This window comes from Diplotaxodon limnothrissa, linkage group LG6 (genome assembly GCF_057381915.1).
Source record: "Diplotaxodon limnothrissa isolate DT_005_m linkage group LG6, D_limnothrissa_male_GT1.1, whole genome shotgun sequence".
In the NCBI taxonomy this organism is placed as follows: Eukaryota; Metazoa; Chordata; class Actinopteri; order Cichliformes; family Cichlidae; genus Diplotaxodon; species Diplotaxodon limnothrissa.
This window is the reverse complement of record NC_140601.1, coordinates 18,738,513-18,764,364: the sequence shown is the minus strand read 5'-3', so window position 1 is coordinate 18,764,364 and position 25,852 is coordinate 18,738,513. Positions and strand designations below refer to the sequence as shown.

General features: G+C 43.9%; 1 protein-coding gene across 1 annotated transcript in view; it reads right to left on the bottom strand.

Annotated features, from left to right (window-relative positions):
- The window catches only part of inpp4b (inositol polyphosphate-4-phosphatase type II B), a 187,820-nt gene that overhangs the window by 40,088 nt on the left and 121,880 nt on the right, over positions 1–25,852 (bottom strand). The window contains exon 10 of the mRNA XM_085356898.1: positions 2,734–2,838. Coding sequence (XP_085213024.1) covers positions 2,734–2,838 — 105 coding nt within the window. The remainder of the gene's footprint in view (positions 1–2,733; positions 2,839–25,852) is intronic.

Below are 25,852 nucleotides of genomic sequence, written 5' to 3'. Positions count from 1 at the left end.
GTGGTTTAGTGCTTGGTCAGTTAATGAACGCCCATGAGAAAACAACAGTCCACAATAATATTCTAACCAAAAAAAAGAGGCTGAAAACACAAATTAATGACACAACAGTTGCAAGTCTTGCCACAGAGAAGTAAATGACAACACCACTGTAGACCAATAGTGGTTTGATGTCGAGGCTTTGCTACTACCCACTGTTTCTTCCATTAATTATTGAGGTGCCTGGCCATAACACTCCCTGACTGCCACATGTCTGGCCCCTGGAGTTTTCAGATATCCAAGTTCCCTTAATTGGTTCTCCCCCCAGCAGAAGTATACTGAAAAGCAATGGCGGGTTTCAGAACATCTAGCACAATGACCAATTTGTGCTCGATTTGCTTGCTCTTTTTCACACACCGACCGTTTCTCAATAAATCAACAACGGAGCAAGCTGTTATACTGAGAGGACAGTGGCTTTCTGGAAAGAGTAAACTGGTTGTGGCAGTCAGGATGATTGGTTATAATCCATGCTTAACCCATTCAACAGTCCCTTTAACAATGACAAAGCATTGTTTTACTCGACCTAAATGAGTGCTGAATAATGCTTTCAGTTCAGCTTTGCCGAGCTGTGCATTTAGGCTGGAAATATTCTATAGTTGTCATTTTAGAGGCAGAAGACAGCCACTCACAGTAAAACAAATGAATACTGTTTAGAGCTGGAAGTGTTGCTTTCCTCCCTATTTTCTTTTCTTGCTGAACGATCGGGAGACAAAATGAAAATTAATGGTTTTGCATTGTTGAGTAAATTACATAGCCAAACTTCATCACTTCAGAAAATCAAATGGAAAAATAGAGCTCTTCACTGTAGTTGAAACTGAAACTCAGTTGCATTAAGGACCAGTTTTCATTGTCTTCTGTGCCTCTCTGATTGCAATCATTTTCTTTCCTTGTGGTTTTTCTTTTGCCTTTTCAAATCAAGTAAATTTGAAGGGAAAAAAATGAATTTTACATCCAATAAAGGTTGCTAGAATAAATTAAAACACGAGGATAGCCTAATACCCAGAAATGATGGCTATTTTTTAAAGACAATCTTCTCATCAGTGGCTCTCTGTCTTAATTTTGCACTTAACCATTCACATCAGATAACCACTGATGAACATGCATGAAAGCTGGCACATGTTGAGCTAATTAGAGACAATCAGCAAGTGAACTGGAAACCATGAGCCAGTCGTGTTGCTGTATCGATACATACTGTAGAAGCTCTATACTGTAAAATAGAGCTTCTTAAAAGTATCACGAAAGATGAAGGCTACGTTTTTATGGTTTCCTTGGCTTACTGCATCCATCTTGGATTAGTTGTAAAATCATACCAAAGTACTGAAAGCCACATTTCCATAACTTTTGTGCTTTAAAGCACTTTAAAAAGTCTGATTTGACTAGGGATTCGACTGGTGAAACATCTCTCAGCCAATGTGTTATTGTGTAAAACTCACAATACCATCCCTCATTTCTTGATGTGCAGGTGCATCTCTCAGGTCCTGTGTAAAATCTGGGTCTTTGGTGGATTTCTTCCCAGTCATGTCCTGTCCTTTCTTAAGGACATGACTTTCAGATACTGTTAATCTGCTGTAGATAATCTTTTAAACGGTCACATCTTCTTTTGCCCTCCACTTTTCCACTTTCCTCAAACTTTTTAAGGACACACTGCACACCACGCTGAGCCATCCCAGGTTTTTGTGTAATAGTTATTTGAGAATCACTTTGTTGTCTCAAAAATGATACTTTAGATCTGTCAAACCACGTTATGTTTGCCATGAAATAAGTCTCAAGAAATTAAATAAATGATGTGTTTTTACAGCAGGCTGTTAGGAGTGCCAAGTTGTCTGTTCATCAGTTAGATGCCTCATTTTTTGATTCAATATGTCAGAGTTAGATGGCTTATCATACACAAATCTACAATTACAAGAAAGTCTGGCTTCTTGAAAGCAAAATATAAAGAAATGATGGATGGATTGAGACTTTTGCACTGCGGATCAACATTACTTACTTAACATTGTGACACCAGTGGAAGCTGTGTATACTCTGCATTACACTTAAGCTGCAGCATCTCTGTCTGGTGTGAATTGGGCCAACAGAAGGGAATTAATAGTGTCTCTAAAGTTTATATTAATATTTTTAGATAAAAAGTCGCAGAACTGTATAATGTCTCTGTTTGACTATTTTTTTTGTCCTATCAGAAGCCTGAAAGACTGATATGTATTTCAACGTTTGCCTGTCTTCAACTTTCCATCAATCATCTGTTGTTTAGTTGCACTGGAGCCCATTCACAGATCATCAGGAAGTAGTTAGTTGCCTTAATATGCTGAGACAGTTCCAGGGCAAAAACAGCCTCTGCCAGCAACAGAGCAGCAGTGGAAGAGACAGCCTAGTCCTTCACTCCACAAAAACGCAAAGGGCTTAATTAGTGTTTTGTCTGTTTTTTTTAGGCCAAGCTAATTCTCACCTTTCAGCCTGGATGATGACCTAGAACCTCCCTGTCTGAGCCCCCTGAGTGTCTCAGACAGATGGAGAAGTCAAGCACAGTAGGTGACAATGTTTCCATACCGTGTTTGAAGTTACGTTGTGCACAGCTTGAGCTGAGAACCACTTAGAATGAAACTGTTCTCCCACACAAAACCTAATTGCTCTTGAAAGGACGTCTGAAGACAATACATGCAATGATGAATCTAAAACAAGTCCAAGTCAGAGGTGCAGTACCTGTTTTTTTGGGGCATGTCACCCTCATCCTCTGGGTGTGCAGGTTTATCGGAATAAACTCCAGAGACTTTTGAGCTTTGCAGCAGCTTGGCTTGAATGAGCAACCTGAAAACATAAACAACAGTATATGTCACAAAACCAGGTTGTGTTGGTCAAGATCTTGAAGAAGAAAGAAGAAAAAAAATCCTTGTACTGTAAAAGCGATTGTGTAGAAGTTATGCTGGGTATTTGTAGTAACCACAACCAAATTTTGATACATTTCCTACACAAATGATTGAAGACACCGAGTTCTTTGCTAAATTAACATGTATTTATTTCACGTTTACATACATTTAAATTGACCAGTGTGCAGTCTTTGTCAGTGTAATAATGATATATCCTGATGCAAATAATAAAAAATTGCATCAGGATATATCATTATTTCTACATTTCTCAGAAGACCAGAGGATTTCTGGCTATACAGTCCAAAAGGTCTCATGCTGGCCTATCTTGCCATGTTTCTAATGGCTCCATCACCCTAAAGTAAAAGCAGGATGGCTGACTCCATGCAACTATGAAAAACTGGTGACTGCGTTGAATCTGTTAGAAACGGATTACAAGTAGCTCTGGTGACCAACTGGTCACCTGCAGTTTAAGGTGCAACACCACCAACCTTATTCGATCACATGGTAACTACACAGATTGGCCAACGGGAGCCAATCTATCTCCAAACAGTGGCAGTCTGATTTGGACTGACAACAGTCACTCTAAGAAAAGTCAATTTGCAGTTGAAGGTTTGCAAATAATAATCACTGTCCAATACAGTGGTTTATTGTGGGAGTTACGTTCTAAAAATAACCTGCGATAGGTGAAATCGGCGAAGTAGCCAACTTTATTTTTTACAATTATTATAGATGTTTTAAGGCTGTAAAACCCCTCACTATACACTTTTATAAGACAGGCATGAACATTTTCACACTTTTCTCTCCTGTTTAAACACTCTCAAAGTTCAAACCTTTGTAGAAAAACAAGTTTAGTATTATAGAATGAAACCAAAAGCACCCACGGGTGCCTCTGACGGTGCAAAACGTTTCGTCGACATTGTAGTGTTTGTTGGGGAGAAAACTTACAAATATACAGTGCAGCACTTCAGAGTCACACTGCTAGCGATCGAAGATTTATGTAAATTTTACAAGGTGAACGCATTCTGTACTGTACAGGAGACACGGCATGGAGGAGATTGATTGACAATGGTCTACAGCCAATTAGGATGCAGAACACAATGCGCTGTGAAAAAAAAATAATTAAAAAAAGCAAAATTGCACTCAAAAAAATCCGCGAAACAGCGAGGCTGCGAAAGGTGAACCGCATTATAGCGAGGGACCACTGTATACACATGCATAAAGATTGCAAACATGTAGCAATCAATCTGAGTCCATCTGTGCTGATATAATTAGTTAACGTGAATGTCTGTGTATGTAGACAGCAACATATTTGTTATTCAAGTGCCATCTGATAGCAGACTGACCATTTTATCATCATGACAGACAGCAACTGAGTGTAAGTGCCGTCCTCAAAGCAGCCATTTCAAAGGCAGTGAGATTGCAAGTTCATTGCATAAAGTCGAAATAATGTTCTCCAATCACTGTCTTCACTAGTGTGACTGTATCATAATGTCCTGCAACATAACTTTCAGCTGTTTTAATTTGCTCCTCTTAATGTCAGAGTATAATCCACATTCCCTGAGCAAATTGTATCTTTTTTCTGCAATATTAGTCATTTGGTCTTCCTTTTGAGTCTTTCATATAAAAAAAAACCCCAACCCATATACCACATACATTCCAACATATTTGGCGTTGCAAATACAAAGTGTTTCTCTGAAAAGTGCAAAGCTGTGTCACTGTGAAGAATGTTCTGATTTTATCTAATGATGTTTTCATGCTTATTCACTGTGTTACACCATAAACTGTATTCAATGTGCTTTGATTTGAAGCAACGGTGTTCTATTACTTTTAAACCATATATCTGAGTTTCAAAGTGGTTCATCATGTCTGCAGCCTTGTCATTTGTCAGCCTATTGTATTATAGAAAGCCCTTACTGTCTGCTACAGCTACACCACATTACATTACATGGCTTTTCACTTCATCAGTTCATGTGGCAAGGGACAAAGACACAGAGGCAGGAAGCATTAGATAATAAGTTAAATATATGATCAATTGTTCTCTTGATTGATTTACCAATGAAAAGAAAACCCCTGCGCAATTCAGTGACTTGAGATCTATTTAATGCACGACTGAGTGACAAAAGGGAATACAAAGCAAATTAAAATCGATTTAAATTAGAAGTTGTTGAAGTGGCTGCAGTGCAGATTCAGATATACCTCTACGGATGCGGGGACTTTTACAACTTAATTGCTACAATATGCCGTATAAACGGAAGACATTTGTTCGTTCTCCGTCAGAATTCTCCGTCACTTAATGAATCTGACTTCAGAATACAGCCCCAAAAATAGAGCACAGTTTCACATTTCGCAGGACTTTAAGATAACTGAGAGGACAATTTTCCCAAACAAACAATAACCTTTAAATAAAATGTCAGAAAGTAATCATACAGTTTTAAAATACTGTAAGCTATGAAGAAATTATTGTAATTAATTCTTTCATGTTCACCATCATGGACTGGACTGTTAAACCAAAATACCCTACCTTTTAATGTGCATCAAGACTGTTTAACACACAGTTGGAACCCAGCAAAGTCAAAATCAGCTGACTTGCAACCTTGCAATAACCTCTAATTTATGGTGTAATGCTTTGAGCACAGTACTTTATGTCCTTTGCAAACACTACCCTGTTCAAAATGTCCAATTAAATGTTCCTGCCAAATGACATTCTTTGTTTTTGGCTCATATTTAAGCTCAAAATCATTTTCTGACACTTCAATTTGGCTGCTCATATCCAACAGGGGTCATTAGCCTTTTGAGCATTCAAATACACTCGAGCAAAAGAGGCACTGCAATCTTTGCAAGTAGAAGTAATTGAGTTATAAAATATATAAATATATCCCCTTCAAGCTCGGCTCCTCTACCAGAGGCATGGAGGTTAACGGTCCTGTGCAGTATCTTTGGTGTTCCTATGACTGCAAACTTCTGGACAGAGATCTTGGATGTTGTTTCTGGAATCTGCTAGTTGTTGGAGCTGCTCGCCAAGTTTGGGGGTCACCTCCCCGAGTGCTCTAATTACCACGGGGACCACTGTTGCCTTCACCCTCCACAGCTTCTCTACCTCCTCTTTGAGTCCTTGGTATTTCTCGAACTTCTCGTGTTCCTTCTCCCTCACGTTGCTGTCACGTGGTATAGCTTTCTATCACTACAGCCGCCTTCCTCTGCTTGTCCACCAGATGACTTCCAGATACAGACAGACCAACTTCCAGACAGACCAAGAAGTCCCACAGGATCTTAGCTCAGTCATCCTCAACCAATCTGGAGGGCATATCCCATTTTGACCTTGACACTTACAGACCCTGCACCTTGTTGTTACGTGCTGGATTATCTCAGGGCCATTTCCACACAGCCTGAACCGTCGGGTCTTGCCTGCTATGGTTCAGAGTGTTTAAATGAGAAGCTGCATCTATTCATTCTGTTTTATAAAAGCAATTGCAGCATTAGGCCGATCAGGTGTTTTTATTCAGCAGTGTTATATTTAATATCGCAAAGGCTTGTCTTGTGATGACTTTTCCAGAATTTGTGTGTCGATGTGTCGATGAATGCCAAGCTTCTTGAGACACATTAATAGTCTGTCTGCACACAAAGGCTGTGGGCAGACAAACCTACTTTTGCTGATGTGGGAAACACATCATCACATTCCTTTAAGCCAGAGGAAGTGACTTTTTTCCCCAGGAAAAACCCACCAGGAAAGAATAAAAACTTTCCTGTGCAGCAGTTTGTATCAGCATTACAGGATAAACAAACATTCCTTATTTAGGAGGGGATTCATAAAATATTCTGGTTAGTCGAAGACATTCCTGTCATATTAACAACACCAAAAATGTCCAGAGTGTGAAATTCTGGCATAATTTCTAAATGTTTTAGAATGATTTTATTGTAACAAATTGCTCGTGTCAGTAATTCGTTTACTTAACATGTTTAATTTGTGTGTGAGTGGCAGTATAGCGTGTTAACTGCAGAATAATGACTAAAACCATACTTTGCAACTCTTCTATCTGACAAGCAACATAACTCACCTTTAGGAAAACTTAACTAAGCTGTACTGAATCTTCTCCTCCTGTAATCACTCTTGAGGCAACAGACCAATAGCCAACAATCAGAGCCTCAGCACTATTTACGATCTATGTTGACACAGAAGATAGATGAGAAAACCTGTAACCCGCCACAAATTTTTAACATCATTTGGCAGGAAGGCCAGAGATGAAAACAAACTCACTGCAACTCAATTACAGCATATAATGGTGCAACTGCTGACCCACTCAAGCTGAAATGTGTTGCCTCAAAAATGGATAACACTAATGACTCAGCTGGAGACGTTGGAGATGTGGCTGGTATTTTTATGAGCGCTGAAATCAATCATGTCTTCTTACTAAGGTGGCAGATTTGCTGCCCTTTATCAAAGTGAAAAAATAGACAGATGCCGTTTCTAGCTAAATATACATTCTGCTTAAAAATACAGTGCAAACCAAAGCATGAGCAGTTTTCAATGCTGCAATCAGTCAGTACTACGTACTAGTAAATCATTCGACATTCAGCAATTCATATAGTGCTTTTATTACCTTTATACTATGAGCTTATATAACCTCCACAACATGTCTAAAGGTGTAATCCTAAGGCCAATCATAGTGTGAAGGGTGCCCAGGGATTAGCTAAACAGCACAAGGAGTTTTAACAGTTCTGTCAGGCTGTATTTTGCTAATTTCTGATATCACCACAATGACATTTTTAATTGAGTAAATTAGCTCATCATGGCATGCCAACACATTTTCATTACCGCTATATAAAATGAGCCCAACACGCGCAAACTGATATTTGACCTAAATATGTTGCTGAATGAAACATCTAAAGGATCAGAACCACAGGACAAAGTTTCCACAGGACTGTATAGAGGCGTGTGGAAATTTTGTCCTGTGGCTTTGAACAAAGTACTCATGACTTTATCTGTTGTGTTGGAATTTTGGCTCACTCCTCATTGTGGCCAAACATCTACACCTTTATGTTGTCTCTCCAAAGGACACTGTTCCAAAAGATTTCTTTAGATGGATCTTTTTAAACATAAGCAGTGCTGCCATGTTTTAGACAAAAGGGGGGCTGCATACAGTCCTGTAAAAACCTTCTATTTTAAATTACTATATGCTCAGTGGACCTCAAATATCAGTAGAGATTTTCACAGCAACACACAAAATGTTGTAAATTTCTAGAAGCCTAAAAGAGTAAAAATGAGTGATTCACCAGTTCACCAAGTCAGTGGGCTATAACACCTAGAGGTGTTGATATATTCTAGTTTTCCAACAATCTAATAAGGTAATGATGCAACCAATCATGCTGCAACCTTTAATGAGGATTTATTCATCCAGATCAAGTTAAACTGTTGTAAAAACATTCAATTTAACTCTATACTCTTATCCCTACTATCCATAGTAGCAGCACGCTGGCACGGTGGTTAACACTGTTGCCGCACAGCAAGAAGGTCCTGAGTTCAATTCCACCATCAGGCCGGGGTCTTTCTGTGTGGAGTTTGCATGTTCTCCCCGTGTTTGCGTGGGTTCTCTCCGGGTACTCCGGCTTCCTCCCTCCATCCAAAGACATGCAACTTGTGGGGATAGGTTAATTTGGATTATCCAAATTGCCACTAGGTGTGAATGTGCGAGTGAATGTGAATGGTTGTCTGTCCCTGTGTGTTAGCCCTGCGACAGACTGGCGACCGGTCCAGGGTGTACCCCGCCTTTCGCCCCATGACAGCTGGGATAGGCTCCAGCGCCCCCCGCGACCCTGAAAAGGATAAGCGGAAGCGAATGGATGGATGGATGGATGGATACTCTTATCCCTTCTCTGTCAGCCAGGAGCTCAGGGGACCAGGCTAATGTAACTAGTGACTGTTGTAGGTTCAGTGAATTACTCATCTGATATATGTGACATAAAGGTTAAATACCAGCAGTACTGGGGCCCGTTCTTCGTACCTCGCTAAGTAAGTTAGCTGGATTAGATTGTTGACGATTTCGCGTGATCTTGGATCGTTCGGTTCCCCGAAGCTCATCCGGGACTTGCTGCCATAGCAACAGAGCCGTAAGCGTAAACCTGCTCGGGAGCAGGTTCACTTTATGTAAACAGGATTAGATCGCGGCCACGCAGGTATGTCCGCTTCATTTATACGAAAGCAACAGCGATATTCCACCACTGTTTCACCATAAATAAATATTATCAATGTAACTAAAGATAATGCAGCACCTGATCCATTTATTGATTTCACACAGGTCATTTCCTAAAAAAAGGGAAATGTACTATTAACATTCTATTACATGTATGTGATTATTACAGATGTAATTCATATTTCACAGTAGTAATTGCAAATTACTTTGTGTAATGCTGAGGATTTTCTATGAGTCTGTGGTGGCCAGTGCGATCCTCTATGCTGTTGCATGCTGGGGGAGCAGGCTGAGGGTCGCAGATGCCAACAGACTTAATAAACTGATCCGTAAGGCCAGCAATGTTGTGGGGATGGAGCTGGACTCCCTCAAGGTGGTGTCGGAGAGGCGGATGCTGTCCAAGATAAAGACAATGTTGGATAACACCTCCCACCCACTCCATGACATGCTGGTCAGTCACAGGAGCTCGTTCAGTGAGAGACTGAGATTACCGAAAAGCACCACTGAACGACACAGGAAATCATTCCTGCATGTGGCCATCTCCCTGTACAACGCATCCACTTAACACACTGTTTGCTGCTACAACTACACATGTTTCTTTTCCAAATATTTATTTATAAGTGACTTATGTATGTATGTATGTATATATATGTATATATTGTACTATTCTTAGTTAGCGTATTGTCTGTCTTGTCTTAATGTTGGTTTAAAATGGAGCACTGTAACAAAAAATAATTTCCCCCAGGGATCAATAAAGTATTCTGATTCTGATTCTGATTCTGTAATCAAGATGAGAGACCACGGCTATAAAAGCGAAGGTGGATTTGGGAAGCCTGTCGCAGCCATGTCCTGTCCGTATACGCGAGCCACCCATTGCGGAAGGTGCAAGATTGATAAGGAGAGTTTTCAGAATTCAGCGTATATTGCGGAATAGACAGGATCCTTTAGCTCAGCGCGACAGTGTGCTCATTGAGAGATATCGATATTCCCATGAGGGTATTATTTACTTAACCAACTTGTTGACGAGGGGGTGCAGGACCACCACCTGTCTTTTTTTTGCTCTGCCCTTTTCTTGGTTGCTGTTATGAACAAACAAACAGATTATTTCAGGGTCTCTTTCCTAGAGACGAAAAGCAATATAAGTGATAAATATTACCATTCTGTAGCATATTCTTATATTCCACTTTTACTTGTTCCCATGTTCTAGTGGGTCCTGTTGTGGCTCTAATGTGTAAGGGGATATAATATAACATAATATAATGTAATATAATATTGGATAATATAGTGTAATACAATAAATTTACCCTACGTCATCCATCCGTGCTTGGTGCCAAGGCTGAGATAAACGAGGAGTTATCTCATAAAGAGGAACAAACAGTACTCCAAGAACAGACAAAGCCCAGCAGAAACCTTGAGGAGGAGCTCCATTTGCCCCCACCCGGGAAGAGCCTCAGAAAGGAGAGACATCCATGGCATCTGAGGAAGAGCCTCAGAAAGGAGAGACATCTAAGGCAAGAAGAGGGGTCCCTATTTGCCTCCAACTCTCTCAACAACACCAACGACCAGGACAAGGGACCACGATCTTCCCCAGTCCCCCAAACCCCTGACAGGCCATCACCCTCCTCCCCCTCCCTTTCTCCCTCCTCCCCACACCTGAAATTCACTGAGGAGATGATGGAGCGGGTCAATGCTGGGCTCAGATCTACCCCCCGTCCCAATCCCTTTTTGTCCCCCATAAACCCCCCACCAGAGCGGCCAAAGGTTCGCCATCGAGCCCCACCCTCAACAGAGCAATCGAAGTCACATTGCCCAGCCTCGCCCCCCTTAGTTCCTCTTCATGCCCTGTCTCCGCAGTCTGATGTGTGATGTGTGAAGGGTCCGGGCTGTGAGGATTATGGCAGTGATGACTTTTCCCAGGAGAAGCTGGGACCCTGTTTACTAGAAGGTTTTAAAATTTCTGTACTTTTAGGTGACAGGAGACATGTGGCCTGGTCAAAACACAGAGAGCTGCACTCTAAAAGATCTTTAAACATAGTAAACATACCTTGTGTGCCACAGACTGCTCCCAAACACGAGGGGACAAGTAATACCTCTAAAACACTTAAGTTGGCTTTATTAAACATTAGATCTCTAGCTGGGAAAACATTTTTAATTAATGATTTAATCACTGAGCACAGCCTTGATTTTATGTTTTTAACTGAAACTTGGTTGGACCAAAGTAACAGTGGAGCTGTTCTCATCGAGACGACCCCTCCTAACTACAGTTTTATCAGTGAGGTCAGGGCGAGCAGGAGAGGAGGAGGGGTTGCTGTCTTATTTAATGAATCATTTCAATGTAAGCAGCTGTCTCCTGGAAGTTTTCAGTCTTTTGAATATGTGGCTTTACAGCTGAAGGCCCCATCCAAAGTTGTGTTTCTTAATGTTTACAGGCCTCCCAAATACTGCACAGACTTTTTTAATGACCTCAGTGAACTGCTGTCTGTGATCTGTGTTGATTTTGACTGTGTAATTATTGCTGGGGATTTTAACATTCATGTGGACAACCCTCAGGACAAAGGGACTAAAGACCTGAGTAACACTCTGGGCAACTTTGGGCTGACTCAGCATGTAACAGAGGCCACACATAATAGAGGACACACTCTTGACCTACTGATCTCCAAAGGCCTGAGCATTTCAAAGGTTACTGTGTCTGATGTGGGCCTGTCTGATCATTACTGTGTTTTCTTTGAAAGTAAAATCTCAGCCCACACAAATATATCAACAACAGTGATCACAAAACGGTGTATAACTGAACACAGTAGTGCAATTTTTAACCAGGTCTTCCCATTAACACCTGACCTGCCCAGAGGGTCAGTCAATGAGCTCGTCAATAGCTTCAATGCTAACATGTTAAATGTAATGGACACTATTGCTCCCATTAAGGTGAAGGTTATCTCTGGAAGGAAAAAGTCTCCATGGAGAAACTCCACACTGGTGAAAAATGAAAAAAGAGAGTGTAGGAAAGCTGAGCGCAGATGGAGAAAAACAAACCTCCAGGTTCATTATGACATTTATAAAGAGAAACTTCACAATTATAATTTACAACTGAGGAATGCAAGGAGGTCCTACTTCTCTGACATCATCACTAAAAACAGCCATAATGCTCGGGTCTTATTTTCTACAGTTGACAGGCTAACAAACCCTCCTGTGTCAGTGGCAGCTGAACTTCATTCGACCATGGCCTGCAATGACTTTGCCAAATTCTTCACTGAAAAAATCCAAAAAATTAGACAAGCAATTGGTACATCAACAGCAGATCCAGGATATGTACTGTGTCCACCAAAAAACTGTTTAAACACCATGAAACAGTTTCAACCTATTAACAGCAAAGACCTGGAGGACATCTTAGGTCAACTGAACTCCTCCTCCTGCTGTTTAGATGTCCTGCCAACAAGTTTTTTCAAAAAGGTCTCAAAGACTTTAGAGTCAGACCTGTTACAGATCGTCAACTTTTCTTTATTATCAGGTGTGTTTCCAGAATCACTAAAAACTGCTGTAATCAAACCTATACTGAAAAAGGACAATCTTGACAAGACACAAATGAACAACTACAGGCCGATCTCAAATCTCCCGTTTTTAAGTAAGATCATTGAAAAAGCAGTTTCCCAACAGCTCAGTTACTTCTTAAAACAGAATAATTGCTACGATGCCTTCCAGTCAGGTTTTAGACAGAACCACAGCACTGAAACCGCTCTGACCAAAGTGTTTAATGACATATGTCTGAATACAGACAGTGGAAAAATGTCAGTCCTAGTTTTACTGGATCTCAGTGCAGCATTTGATACAGTTGACCACAACATATTACTCAAACGACTGGAGAACTGGACAGGTCTTTCAGGAACTGTACTAAACTGGTTCAAAACATACGTAGAAAACAGGAAATACTTTGTATCAATAGGTAACTTCACATCTGAGCAGACAAGTATCACATGTGGAGTTCCCCAAGGTTCCATCTTGGGACCCCTTCTGTTTAACATCTACATGCTCCCACTGGCACAGATTATAAACAACAACAAAATAAACTATCACAGCTATGCAGATGACACACAAATATATATCACAATGTCACCAGGAGACCGAGGCCCTGTACAGGCTCTTGGTAAATGCATTGAGGAAATCAATGACTGGTTGTGCCACAATTTTCTCCAGCTAAACAAAAACAAAACTGAGGTAATAGTCTTTGGCGCCAAAGAAAAACGATTACAGGTCACCAGAGAACTTCAATCTATACATCTAAAAACCACAAACCAGGTGAGAAATTTGGGTGTAGTGATGGATGCAGACCTAAACTTAGAAAAACACATTAAGACAATAACAAAGTCAGCTTACTATCACCTCAAGAATATATCAAGGATAAAAGATCTGATGTCTCAACAGGACCTGGAAAAACTAGTCCATGCATTCATCTTTAGTAGGCTTGATTACTGTAACAGCATCTTTACAGGTCTACCTAAAAAATCAGTCAGACAACTACAGCTCATTCAGAACTCTGCTGCTCGAGTCCTCACTAAGACCAAAAAAGTGGACCACATCAGTCCAGCTCTGAGGTCCTTACACTGGCTGCCTGTCCGTCAGAGGATAGACTTTAAAGTTCTGATGCTGGCCTATAAAGCTCTGAATGGTTTAGGACCAAAATACATCAATGACCTCCTGACCCAGTATGAACCATCCAGATCCCTCAGGTCATCTGGATCCGGTCTTTTATCAGTTCCCAGAGTCAGAACCAGACACGGAGAAGCTGCATTCAGCTTTTATGCTCCTTATATCTGGAACAAACTCCCAGAAAGCCTCAGATCAGCTGAAACACTCAGTTTATTTAAATCCAGGTTGAAGACTCACCTGTTCTCAGCTGCATTTGAATAAAGCACCAAATCCACACTTTAAGCTTAAATTTCAAAACTTACATTTAACTACTGATTTTATCTACTGTTCTGATTTTATCTGTTTTGATTTTATATACTGTTGTTTGTTTGTTTGTTTGTTTGTTAATTAGTTAGTTAGTTTATTTGCTTGTTTTATTCAATTTTAAATCATGCTTTTTATTTGTTCTTGTTTCTAATGTCTCTGTAAAGCACTTTGAATCACCTTGTTGTTGAATTGTGCTATACAAATAAACTTGCCTTGCCTTGCCTTGCCTTACCGCCTACTGGTGTTGGCCAGAGGGGCCGATGGCGCGATATGGCAGCCTGGCTTCTGTCAGTCTGCCCCAGGGCAGCTGTGGCTACAACTGTAGCTGCCTCCACCAGTGTGTGAATGTGAGAGTGACTGAATAGTGGCATTGTAAAGCGCTTTGGGTGCCTTGAAAAGCGCTATATCAATCCACTCCATTATTATTGTTATTATTAAATTACTTACGAGTTTAATTTGTCAGCAACTTTCTGCCAGCCCTCGCTCCTTGCTTTTGCAGCCTTTGCAGTGTTCCCTTGCGTTCTGATTAAACTCTGAAACTCCTGAAATCCCTCAATCAAGAGTTCTTGCTCTGCTGCCGAAAAATACCGAGCGCGCTCCTTCGACATTTTCGCCGACCAATCAGAGGGTTGCCGATCAATGTTTCTACTATCGATGCGTAGCCCCTTTTACGACACCCAGTGATCTCACATTACTTCATCCAGCTGTACTAATCGTCAACAGCAGGTGTGTTCGGAGAACCGGATTAGCGAGCTCACGGTTAGCGCGATGATTTGGTCTTGGATGTGTCATTTGATCTTGGATGTAGTAAGCGACGTACGAAGAACGGGCCCCTGGGGGCGATCGTGGCTCAAGAGTTGGGAGTTCGCCTCTACAGTGTAGCTTGCCATCACCAGTGTGTGAATGTGTGTGTGAATGGGTGGATGACTGAATGTGCCTTGGGGTCCTTGGGGACTAGTAAAGCGCTATACAAATACAGGCCATTTACGTCTTGATGCATTCTCAATCATCCAGGGAAGTAAATCTCCAAAAAAGTTGATTCTGTTCATCTGGATGTAGCGTTTTGTGGGAGAAACGTTTCGTCACTCATCCAAGTGACTTCTTCAGTCTCAGCTGACTGCAGGTTTCCCCAATCTTATAAACAGTACATTTGCATAATGACTGAAACCAGCCCACTGAAGGAACAATGGGCTGGGAGGTCAGTTCCTTAATCTTAATTACGCAAATTCTCATGACCATTGATCAACAACCACTGACCAAAACCCACTGATCAAAACCCACTGATCAAAGACCACTGATCAATGGCCATGAGTACCATTCACAGACAGTTGGGGAATGACCTGACCTGCAGTCAGCTGAGACTGAAGAAGTCACTTGGACGAGTGACGAAACGTTTCTCCCACAAAACGCTACGTCCAGATGAACAGAATCAACTTTTTTGGAGACAGGCCATTTACCAATTACTGGCCAAGATCCACAGCTACCATCTCTTTTTATATACTCAAATTTTTCGAGCTTTTAAATAGTTTTCTGTATTTATGTTTTTTGTTCCTCCAGAAGATGAGTGAACATTATCCTATATGTCTGCCTGACAACTAAATGAACATTTTAAAAAAGAGCCAACAACCAGTATGTATGAAGTCTTACAGATCAGTGTACTTCTGTCCATATGACAGACGACAGATCATGTTCGTGATCCTGTGGTGCTGAGAGGACAGCAGGTTTTTTTTCTTTCTTGAATCCATGCAGAGAGACACCATGTTGTAGAGACACGGGAGAATTGAACACATGCTGTGTGAGCAGTGGTATTGGTCTGACAGGACCAATGTTCCCTCTAATTTTTCATGTGTCTGAGCGAACACACCAACTCCCTGAGCGGTCCCTTGGACCACTGTGAGCAACAGCAGACGTGTGCACTGTGGTCACGCCAGCATCGAATCCACCCAAGTTACATGGTTTATTAAAATAATCAAATTACAGCATTTACATTTATGTTAGACTACTTTTAATTAACTGCTTTAGCCCACTTACAATGAAAAAAAAAAAAAAAAAAAACCTGTGTAGTATGTTAACACTATTGGAAGTAAAAATAAGTTGAACTCCAATTTTAACTTCTTCTTCTTTTTTTTTTTTAATGACCAACGTTGGGCAATTCATTATATAGTTACTTCTTCAAAAAAGTAACTGAGTTATGCAAACAACAACATTTTCTGCAGCTGTTTACCTAAAAATGCAGCCATTTCAAACTATTTACAGAACAATCAGCTGTTCTGCATCAATTTTGATGCCACACAAATTATTTGTGCCACTCCAAAAAATAATTTCTGTCCACTATGAGATAAAGGAGAACAACAGCCTGGTACCCGCAGGCCTGACAACAGGAGATGTATCACTGCTGTAACACCTGTAACATTCAGCAGTCACCTCATTGTTCTGAACGCACAACAAAACTATTAACTACACAACAGACTAACTACACAAGATTTGCGCTAAACGTCGCAAATCTCTCACATCTCAAAACCGCTGTCACTCCTAAAGGGTGGGGGTGTGTTTTGGTTTCATCTTTGCTCACAGGTGGAGAGTGCTTTCGAGCGTTTTCCTGATAAAATGCTGATTTTATCGTTTCTTCCTGAAGTAAATATAAACAACGATAGTATTCAGGAAGAAAACCAAACATTGCAGATATATTTTTATCATAACTCTGGATTTACTTGGCCAATCAACACAATTTAAAAACTGGTATAAAGTCCACACTTTTTTCGTCAATTGTTCCGTCTGTCCTGCTCACATCTCCAATGGTTGTACACGTTGTCATTACCGTGGCTACACTCCACATCAGCCACGCTGTTTTGCTAGCTAAAACACCGGTGTCGGCACATAAGGACGCTGTCATAGCCTGTCAACGACGTTGATTAGCTGCGTATATACGAATGTGAATCACATCAGCGGCTGGACTATGGGATAAGGTGGCATCGTTCTAATCCCATACGGGAGCAGCCAGTCACTCACTGACTAACACTGCAAAATAGAATTGTTAAAGTATTAATTTTAATTTCAATTCAGGTTTGATTTTTTTTCTGTGCGCAGAGACCGTGCCAGCAGTGCGCAATTGCGCACGTGCGCAGCTTAGAGGGAACATTGGACAGGACTATGATTTAAACAAGTGTGTCATGTCTGACGTCACTTTCTTTTCTTTTAACCAATTTGTGGTTTATCTAACATTCGGTCCTCATTTTTAACCTGCAAAACAGAAAATGTATGTGAACATCTTTACCTGGAGGGAGCAGACTGTAAAGATGGCTGTCCTAATACAGATATTATGGAAAAAATATCATGTCCACCTGCCCTGCTATCTCCACAATGAGTAGGCTTTACTGTCAGCCACACAGATATATGACACTGCCTTAAACACTCAGCTCTGGGCCTTAAGCTGTAGTTATCCCATAAGCGAAGGCTCAGAGGCCTAACGTTTCACCAAAGGGATGGCTGACATTTTAGAGAGGAGATTGCAGACAGTAGCGAAGGTTTAACACTAACAGGACTATGACTGCACCTTTAACTTACCAGCTGGTAAACAGTGCAAGCAGGGATGAGTCATTTATTAATGGAATGCAGTTAATGATTTGTTCACTGAGGTCAGTGGTTTTAAAAATTGGAAGAATGTTGGACCTGAACATGGAAACTCATCCACCTCCCAGAGAACTACTTCTCTTCTTTATTGTAACCATGTGCAATTTCAAAACCTTTGGATTTTGTTTTCTATAGCACCAATTTGAAAAATGTTGGGACGCTGTGTAAAAAGTAAACAAGAACAGAATGCTATGATCTGCAAATCTCATAAATCCACATTTTAATTCGAACACAAAAAACATGTCAAATGTTTAACATGAGAACTTGAGTATTTCAAGAAAAACAGAAAAAATGTTTTAAACAAGTTGGAACTGGGTCAACAAAAGTAAGTAGTACTAAAAAGAAACATTCAGAGTAACACATAATTAGGTTAACTGGGGCATTCATTGAGTATGAAATCAGCATCTTTGAAGTAAAGATGGACCGAGGTTCACCAACCTTGAAAAATCTGCATCTACAAATTGTGGAAAAACTTCATGAAAAAATCAGAGAAAATGGAGAAATCTCTGTGTGCAAGGGGACAAGGCCCAAAGTCAATATTGGATACTGGTGATCTTCAGGTCCTCGGGCAGCACTTCATTAAAAACAGGCTGGATTCTCTCATAGAAATCACTGCACTGTGTCATCCATAAATGCAGGTTAAAGCACTATCACGCAAAGAAGAAGTCATGCATGGCACGTCCTCCAGACTAACGAGGAGAGGGACCATCCAGCTTGTGATCAGCACTCAGGTCAAAGGCCTGCATTTCTAATGATATGGGGGTGTGTTAGCGTCTGTGGAAGTGACAGATTGTACATCTACAAAGGCATCATCAATGCTGAAAGGTATATACAGGTATTAGAGCGACATGCTCCCATCCTGACAACGTCTTTTTCAGGGAAGGTCTTGGATATTTCAGGAAGACAATGCTAGAGCGCTTACTGCATCTACTACTCTCTCAAAAGTCCAGCAGCTGGTCTCATCAGTTCCCAGATGTTTACAGACTATTGTTAAAAGAAAAGGCTACACAGTGGTAAACATGACCCCATCCCAACATTTCTCAGATATACTGTTGCCATCAAGACCTTATTTTATCAGTTTAAACATTTGATTTGATTTCTATGTTCTACTGTAAATAACATATAGACTTTAATTTATTTATCCCGTCTAAATGTAGTACTTAGACATGAACATTTCCAAAAGAAGAGCACAGTGACAAATTAAATGAAAGTTCCTAATTTGTGTGCAGACACAAGTAATAGGACAGCCGTGCCCACTGACTTTTGTTAATGAACTCCTCTTATGACGAATGCCACTCAGTTGCCATATTTGTCACCCTTTGTTTGTTCTGGTAATTATGTTTTCATTTCTTGTCCCTCCTGCCACATTTGTGCACCCACTCAACCTCCTCCACAGTCTGTCTCTTTTCGTCTCTCCCTCCCAACCTTTTTTAATCATATTAGTTATCAATAATTAATCTGCAGCAGCTTGCCCACCCAGCTTGTTTAGCAACGTCTGTCATCCTGTTAAGTTAATGCAGGACTGAATTAGAGTAGCAAGATAGGGTTGGGGGATCCTCCATGTATAGGGTTGCCAACTCCCTGAAAAATAAATAAGGGACACCTCGTGGCCAGGACCGGGCGACCCAGTTGTCTTCACCCTTCCCAGTGTGGTGAATTTTCTAGCTCTTTTTTTGTGTGTGAAATTATTTTTTTAACCATTTGACTTGAAGTTGATTTAAGTAGATGCATATTCTATTCTTTGTGATATCAACACATGTGAAACAAATGATCATTTAGCTATTTATTTTTAGCTCAAAATGACAACATTAACACAATAAAACAGGTCTCTTTCTTAAACAGAAGCCTGTCATGCTTAACTTTTGAGAATATAAGTAAATCTTTCTTTAAAAGAACTCTGTCCTGCTTAACTTAAAATAATAGAAAACAATAGAAAGAAAAATATTCTTGTAACAGTGCCAAGCTGGTCAAGAAGGCTCACCAGCGCCTCTTCTTCTTGAGGACTCTGAGGAAGAACCACCTGTCCTCAGACATCCTGGTGAACTTCTATCGCTGCACCATCGAGAGCATCCTGACCAACTGTATAACAGTCTGGTACGGGAACTGCTCTGCCTCGGACCGGAAGGCGTTGCAGAGGGTCGTGAAAACTGCCCAGCGCATCGCCGGAGCACCACTTCCTGCCATAAAAGACATCTACAGGAAGCGGTGTCTGAAAAGGGCTGGGAAAATCATCAAAGACCCCAGTCACCCATCACATGGACTCTTCACCCTCCTGCCCTCTGGGAGGCGCCACAGGAGCCTCCGGACTAAGACCACCAGGTACCGGAACAGCTTCTTCCCCACAGCTGTCAGACTCCTGAACTCTGCCTCCTGACATCTGACCCACGTTAAACTCATGGACTGAACATACACACACCCACAATGGACAACTGTACCCTCAAACACACAATAATAACATGGACTGAACCACCACTCACAACCACTAGCACTTTATATAGCCTCTGTAGAAACTATCTACACCCTCACTTATCTTAACTGCACTACTGTATAGCTCTGTGTAAACAATCATTCTGTACATTCAATAATCTTTAATCCTACAACTGTTTACAACTTGCATAGTTCCCATTTCTGTATAGCTGTATATCTCGGATTCTGTAAAGTTATTTATTTCATATTCTGTATAGTTTTTCATATTTATATCCTGTTCATAGCCTGTACATACTTATAGTTATAGAATATTCACAACATACTTCATACCGTGTACATTATAACATACCATAATAGACCCATTTCTGTAATATACTCACATATCTATATTATTGCTAATATATATTGTAATATATCTATATCACTAAAGCACTTCTGGATGGATGCAAACTGCATTTCGTTGCCCTGTACCTGTGCATGTGCAATGACAATAAAGTTGAATTCTATTCTATTCTATTTAGTGCATTTAGTACAATTGGCTTCAGTTGAGGTATTATTTCAGCTTTTCTAATGCTAATCAGCTGCTCCTGTTTGTAAACCCACTTGTTCCCATGATTATGCATCATAACTGTCATGGTCCTGCGACCATGACTCAGTGACTTTATGTTTATGTACTTATTGTTATTACTTTCATTATTATTCATGGCTGTTTTGGGATGGTTTGTGTTTGGGATTTTAGACACTGGGTTCTGGGTTTGTGCTCCCTCTGTTGGTCCCTGGTGTTAGTGTTCCCCTGTCTCGTCAGGTTAATCAGGTCCAGCTGTTTCCCCCATCTGTGTGTGATTTCCCAGTGTCTCTTTGTGTATTTATAGCGTGTGATTTCCTCTGCTCCTGGTCGCGTCGTCTGTGTTCCTACCTGTGTTCATCCTCTGTGTTACCCTGCGTACTCTGCATCTACCCTGTGAAATCCTCTGCGTGCTCTCCCTGCTGTTCTCCCTTCGTGTTCAGGTTTGCCACTCCTTTGTGTAGTTTCACCCAGTTTAGTTCATCCGTAGTTCTGTTTTGCCATCTCCTCTTTATGTTTGTTATTATCAATAAATCACCCTCACACCTGAATGAGTGCTGCGCTTTGAGTCCTCCTTCCACTCTCCACACGGCCGCTGCCCCGGACCGTGACAATAACTCATCATCATTATTCACCTATGTATTACTTTTATGTATTAGTCATCAATTTGTTGTAATCATCTATCCTTGCAGTTGTTTATTACACAAAATAAATTATATTATCACACTTCTGGCCACATAGCGCTGATATTCACTGCACATGCCCATATTAACTTTTTCCAGCCAGGTGTTTTCCTTTTCCCATTCTTCCCTTTCTCTGAGGGAAACAAACATTGCTGCTCTAATGCTGGGCTCACACTGTGCGGTTTTAGGCCCATTTTGAGCCGATTTTTGAGTGATCTGTCATGATCCTGGGTCCTTTTGACCCAGCGTTTTGTGTTTTCTCTTCGCGATTTTGGTTCTGTTCTTCCTCTGGTTAGTGTTTACTCTGTTCTGCCCGTGTGTTCCTGTATCTAGTCCGCGTTTCTTAGTTTGTGTCCTTTCATGTGTAAGTTCCTGTTTTATTGTGAAGGTCTGTGTCTTATGTGAGTGTTTTCAGTTTGCCTCCCTAGTCTCGTCATGTTAATTACTCCCAGCTGTGTTCCCACCTGTATGTAATCTCCCTGTGTTCTCTGAGTGTATTTAAGTTGTGTCTTCTGTCATAGTAGTTGCTGGTTCGTCTGTGTTGTTTCCCCTCGGTCTCCCTGCATGTATTTCTCCGGACCTCCCTGCATCCTCATTCTGGTTTGTCTTATTAGTTTACCCAGTTTAGGTTTCCGGTTTCATGTTTTGTCGCCACCGCTGTTTGTACTTACACCCCTGTCAATAAACACTCACCTGCACCAGAGCTGCCGCCTTTTGGGTCCTTTTCTACATTCCACACGGCTTGCCCCGGCAATCCGTGACAGTACGAACCAGCCACCATGGACCCAGCGGCAGTCAATCCGTCCGAGGAGCTCCAGGATGACATCGGCTACAATGTGGAGATCCTCCTCGGGCTGTGGCTGGAGAATCCTCCGCACGAGCTTCGCCGCGCCGTGGAAGGTCGGCTACAACGGCTCTTTTCCGGCCTGCCATGGCTACTAAATTCACTACCTCCGACCATACAGGCTTTTCTCCGGCACACACCCCACCTTCTCTCAGCCACTCCTGCCTCGCTGCCCGACTCGCCGGATGCGATCTTGCCCGGCCCGTCGGAGCCGTCTGCGGGGAGGAGACGCCGATCGCGCCGCAAGCGCGCCACCCCACAGCTGGACGTTCGGACTTCTAATTCGCCGGCTGTGGTGAGTGAGGACTGTTTTCCATTTGCGGACTGTATGACTGTTCATTCAGGGGCGGTGTTCTGTGCGGCAGATGACTTTGCGAACAGCATATCACCTCCCCCGCAGCCACTCTCAGCCCAGTTAGCTCCCGCGCAGCCACTCTCAGCCCGGTCTCCAGTGCCACTCTCAGCTCGGTCTCCAGTGCCACTCTCAGCTCGGTCTCCAGTGCCACTCTCAGCTCGGTCTCCAGTGCCACTCTCAGCTCGGTCTCCAGTGCCACTCTCAGCTCGGTCTCCTGTGCCACCCTCAGCTCGGTCTCCTGTGCCACCCTCAGCTCGGTCTCCTGTGCCACCCTCAGCTCGGTCTCCTGTGCCACCCTCAGCTCGGTCTCCTGTGCCACCCTCAGCTCAGTCTCCTGTGCCACCCTCAGCTCAGTCTCCTGTGCCACCCTCAGCTCAGTCTCCTGTGCCACCCTCAGCTCAGTCTCCTGTGCCACCCTCAGCTCAGGCCCCAGTAGCTCCAGTGCCGCCTGTAGCGCAGGCCCCAGTAGCTCCAGTGCCGCCTGTAGCGCAGGCCCCAGTAGCTCCAGTGCCGCCTGTAGCGCAGGCCCCAGTAGCTCCAGTGCCGCCTGTAGCGCAGGCCCCAGTAGCTCCAGTGCCGCCTGTAGCGCAGGCCCCAGTAGCTCCAGTGCCGCCTGTAGCGCAGGCCCCAGTAGCTCCAGTGCCGCCTGTAGCGCAGGCCCCAGTAGCTCTGGCTCCAGTATCATCGGCTTCACTCATTCACTCCGTGCAGGGAGAAAGTTTAATTTCACCTCAAGGTGCTTTTCCTGGTTCAGCCGCCATTGGCACTGTTTGCCGCTCCAGGGCTTCCCCAGAGGCTAGGTCCCAGTCCTTGGCTGATTCTGGACCCCTGGAGTTTAAGCAGCCACCTGGGAAGTGCCCCGTGTCAGTGCTGTCTGAGCAGGGCCAGTGCTCAGCACAGCACCCATTTCCTTCATGTCTGCCAGTGGACTCCATGCCTGTGGGCTTTGTGATGGCTTCTGCTGGAGGGTCCAAGGGGCCCGTCCAGCCTTCGTCTCGTGTCTCCGCTGGAGGATCCGAGGGACCGCTCCAGCCTTCGTCTCGTGTCTCCGCTGGAGGGTCCGACGGACCGCTCCGGCCTTTGTCTCCTGTTTCTGCTGGGGGGCCCGAGGAGCCCGTCCAGCAGCCTTCCTCGTCAGCTTGTGGTTCCGAAGAACCACACCAGCCTCATGCCTCGTCGGCTGGAGGGTCCGAGGGGCCCGTTCAACCTCCTGTCTCCGCTGGAGGGCCCGAGGAGCCTGTCCAGCCGCCACCTGCGGCCGCTTCGGCGTCGCCTGGTCCGGCCTCATCAGAGTCTTCATCCTCGCCTGGTCCGGCCTCATCAGAGTCTTCATCCTCGCCTGGTCCGGCCTCATCAGAGTCTTCATCCTCGCCTGGTCCTGCGGCCTCATCAGAGTCTTCATCCTCGCCTGGTCCTGCGGCCTCATCAGAGTCTTCATCCTCGCCTGGTCCAGCTGCATCCGCCTGTGCTTCTGCTACGCCTGGTCCAGCTGCATCCGCCTGTGCTTCTGCTACGCCTGGTCCAGCTGCCTCTGCCTGTGCTTCTGCCACGCCTGGTCCAGCTGCCTCTGCCTGTGCTTCCGCCACGCCTGGTCCAGCTGCCTCTGCCTGTGCTTCCGCCACGCCTGGTCCAGCTGCCTCTGCCTGTGCTTCCGCCACGCCTGGTCCAGCTGCCTCTGCCTGTGCTTCCGCCACGCCTGGTCCAGCTGCCTCTGCCTGTGCTTCCGCCACGCCTGGTCCAGCTGCCTCTGCCTGTGCTTCCGCCACGCCTGGTCCAGCTGCCTCTGCCTGTGCTTCCGCCACGCCTGGTCCAGCTGCCTCTGCCTGTGCTTCCGCCACGCCTGGTCCAGCTGCCTCTGCCTGTGCTTCCGCCACGCCTGCCTGTGCTTCCGCCTGTGCTTCCGCCACGCCTGCCTGTGCTTCCGCCACGCCTGGTCCGGCTGCCTGTGCTTCCGTTACGCCTGGTCCGGCTGCCTGTGCTTCTGTTACGCCTGGTCCGGCTGCCTGTGCTTCTGTTACGCCTGGTCCAGCTGCCTGTGCTTCTGCTACGCCTGGTCCTGTGCCCTCCAAGCCTCGGCCGGTGCGCCTGACACTTGGGCGTCGCCGCTGCCTTCCGCGCGGCCAGCCCCCGGACCGCCGTCGCCTGAGTGGCCGCCGCTGCCTCCCGCACGGCCGGCCCCCGGACCGCCGTCGCCTGAGTGGCCGCCGCTGCCTCCCGCACGGCCGGCCCCCCGAACTGTATCCACGTCGCCGCCGTTGCCGTCCGCACGGTCGGCCCCCCGAACTGTTTTGGACTCCTGTGCTGTTGGCCCCCTGGCCGGCCCCCTGAACTGTTTTGGACTCCTGTGCTGTCGGCCCCCTGAACTCTTCTGTTTTGGACTCTGTTTTTTTTTTTTTTTCCTGTGTTTTGGTGTGCTTCGTTTCTTTTGGTTTTGGGCTCGTTTTTTGTTTTTGTCTTTTGGCCTTCTGGTGCTCCGGTTTTGTTTTGCTTCGAGCCCTCCTTCCTGGGTCCCCCGCCGCCCGCCCTGGTCGGGTTGTTTTCTGTTTTTTCTGGCTGTTTTGTTTCTTGTTGGGCTGTCTGGAGCCAGCCTTTGAGGGGGGGGTACTGTCATGATCCTGGGTCCTTTTGACCCAGCGTTTTGTGTTTTCTCTTCGCGATTTTGGTTCTGTTCTTCCTCTGGTTAGTGTTTACTCTGTTCTGCCCGTGTGTTCCTGTATCTAGTCCGCGTTTCTTAGTTTGTGTCCTTTCATGTGTAAGTTCCTGTTTTATTGTGAAGGTCTGTGTCTTATGTGAGTGTTTTCAGTTTGCCTCCCTAGTCTCGTCATGTTAATTACTCCCAGCTGTGTTCCCACCTGTATGTAATCTCCCTGTGTTCTCTGAGTGTATTTAAGTTGTGTCTTCTGTCATAGTAGTTGCTGGTTCGTCTGTGTTGTTTCCCCTCGGTCTCCCTGCATGTATTTCTCCGGACCTCCCTGCATCCTCATTCTGGTTTGTCTTATTAGTTTACCCAGTTTAGGTTTCCGGTTTCATGTTTTGTCGCCACCGCTGTTTGTACTTACACCCCTGTCAATAAACACTCACCTGCACCAGAGCTGCCGCCTTTTGGGTCCTTTTCTACATTCCACACGGCTTGCCCCGGCAATCCGTGACATGATCGGACCGATTTTGGCCTTCATCGTGCGTCATGTAGTATACGTTGGGTAACGAGAAGTGATTAACACCTCACGACCAGTTCCCGATCATCAATCGCTCGTGAGGGTGTCACCGCAGCTGCTCGCGCGCAAACACATAAACGTCGGTGAAAAAGACGGAGCAGCAC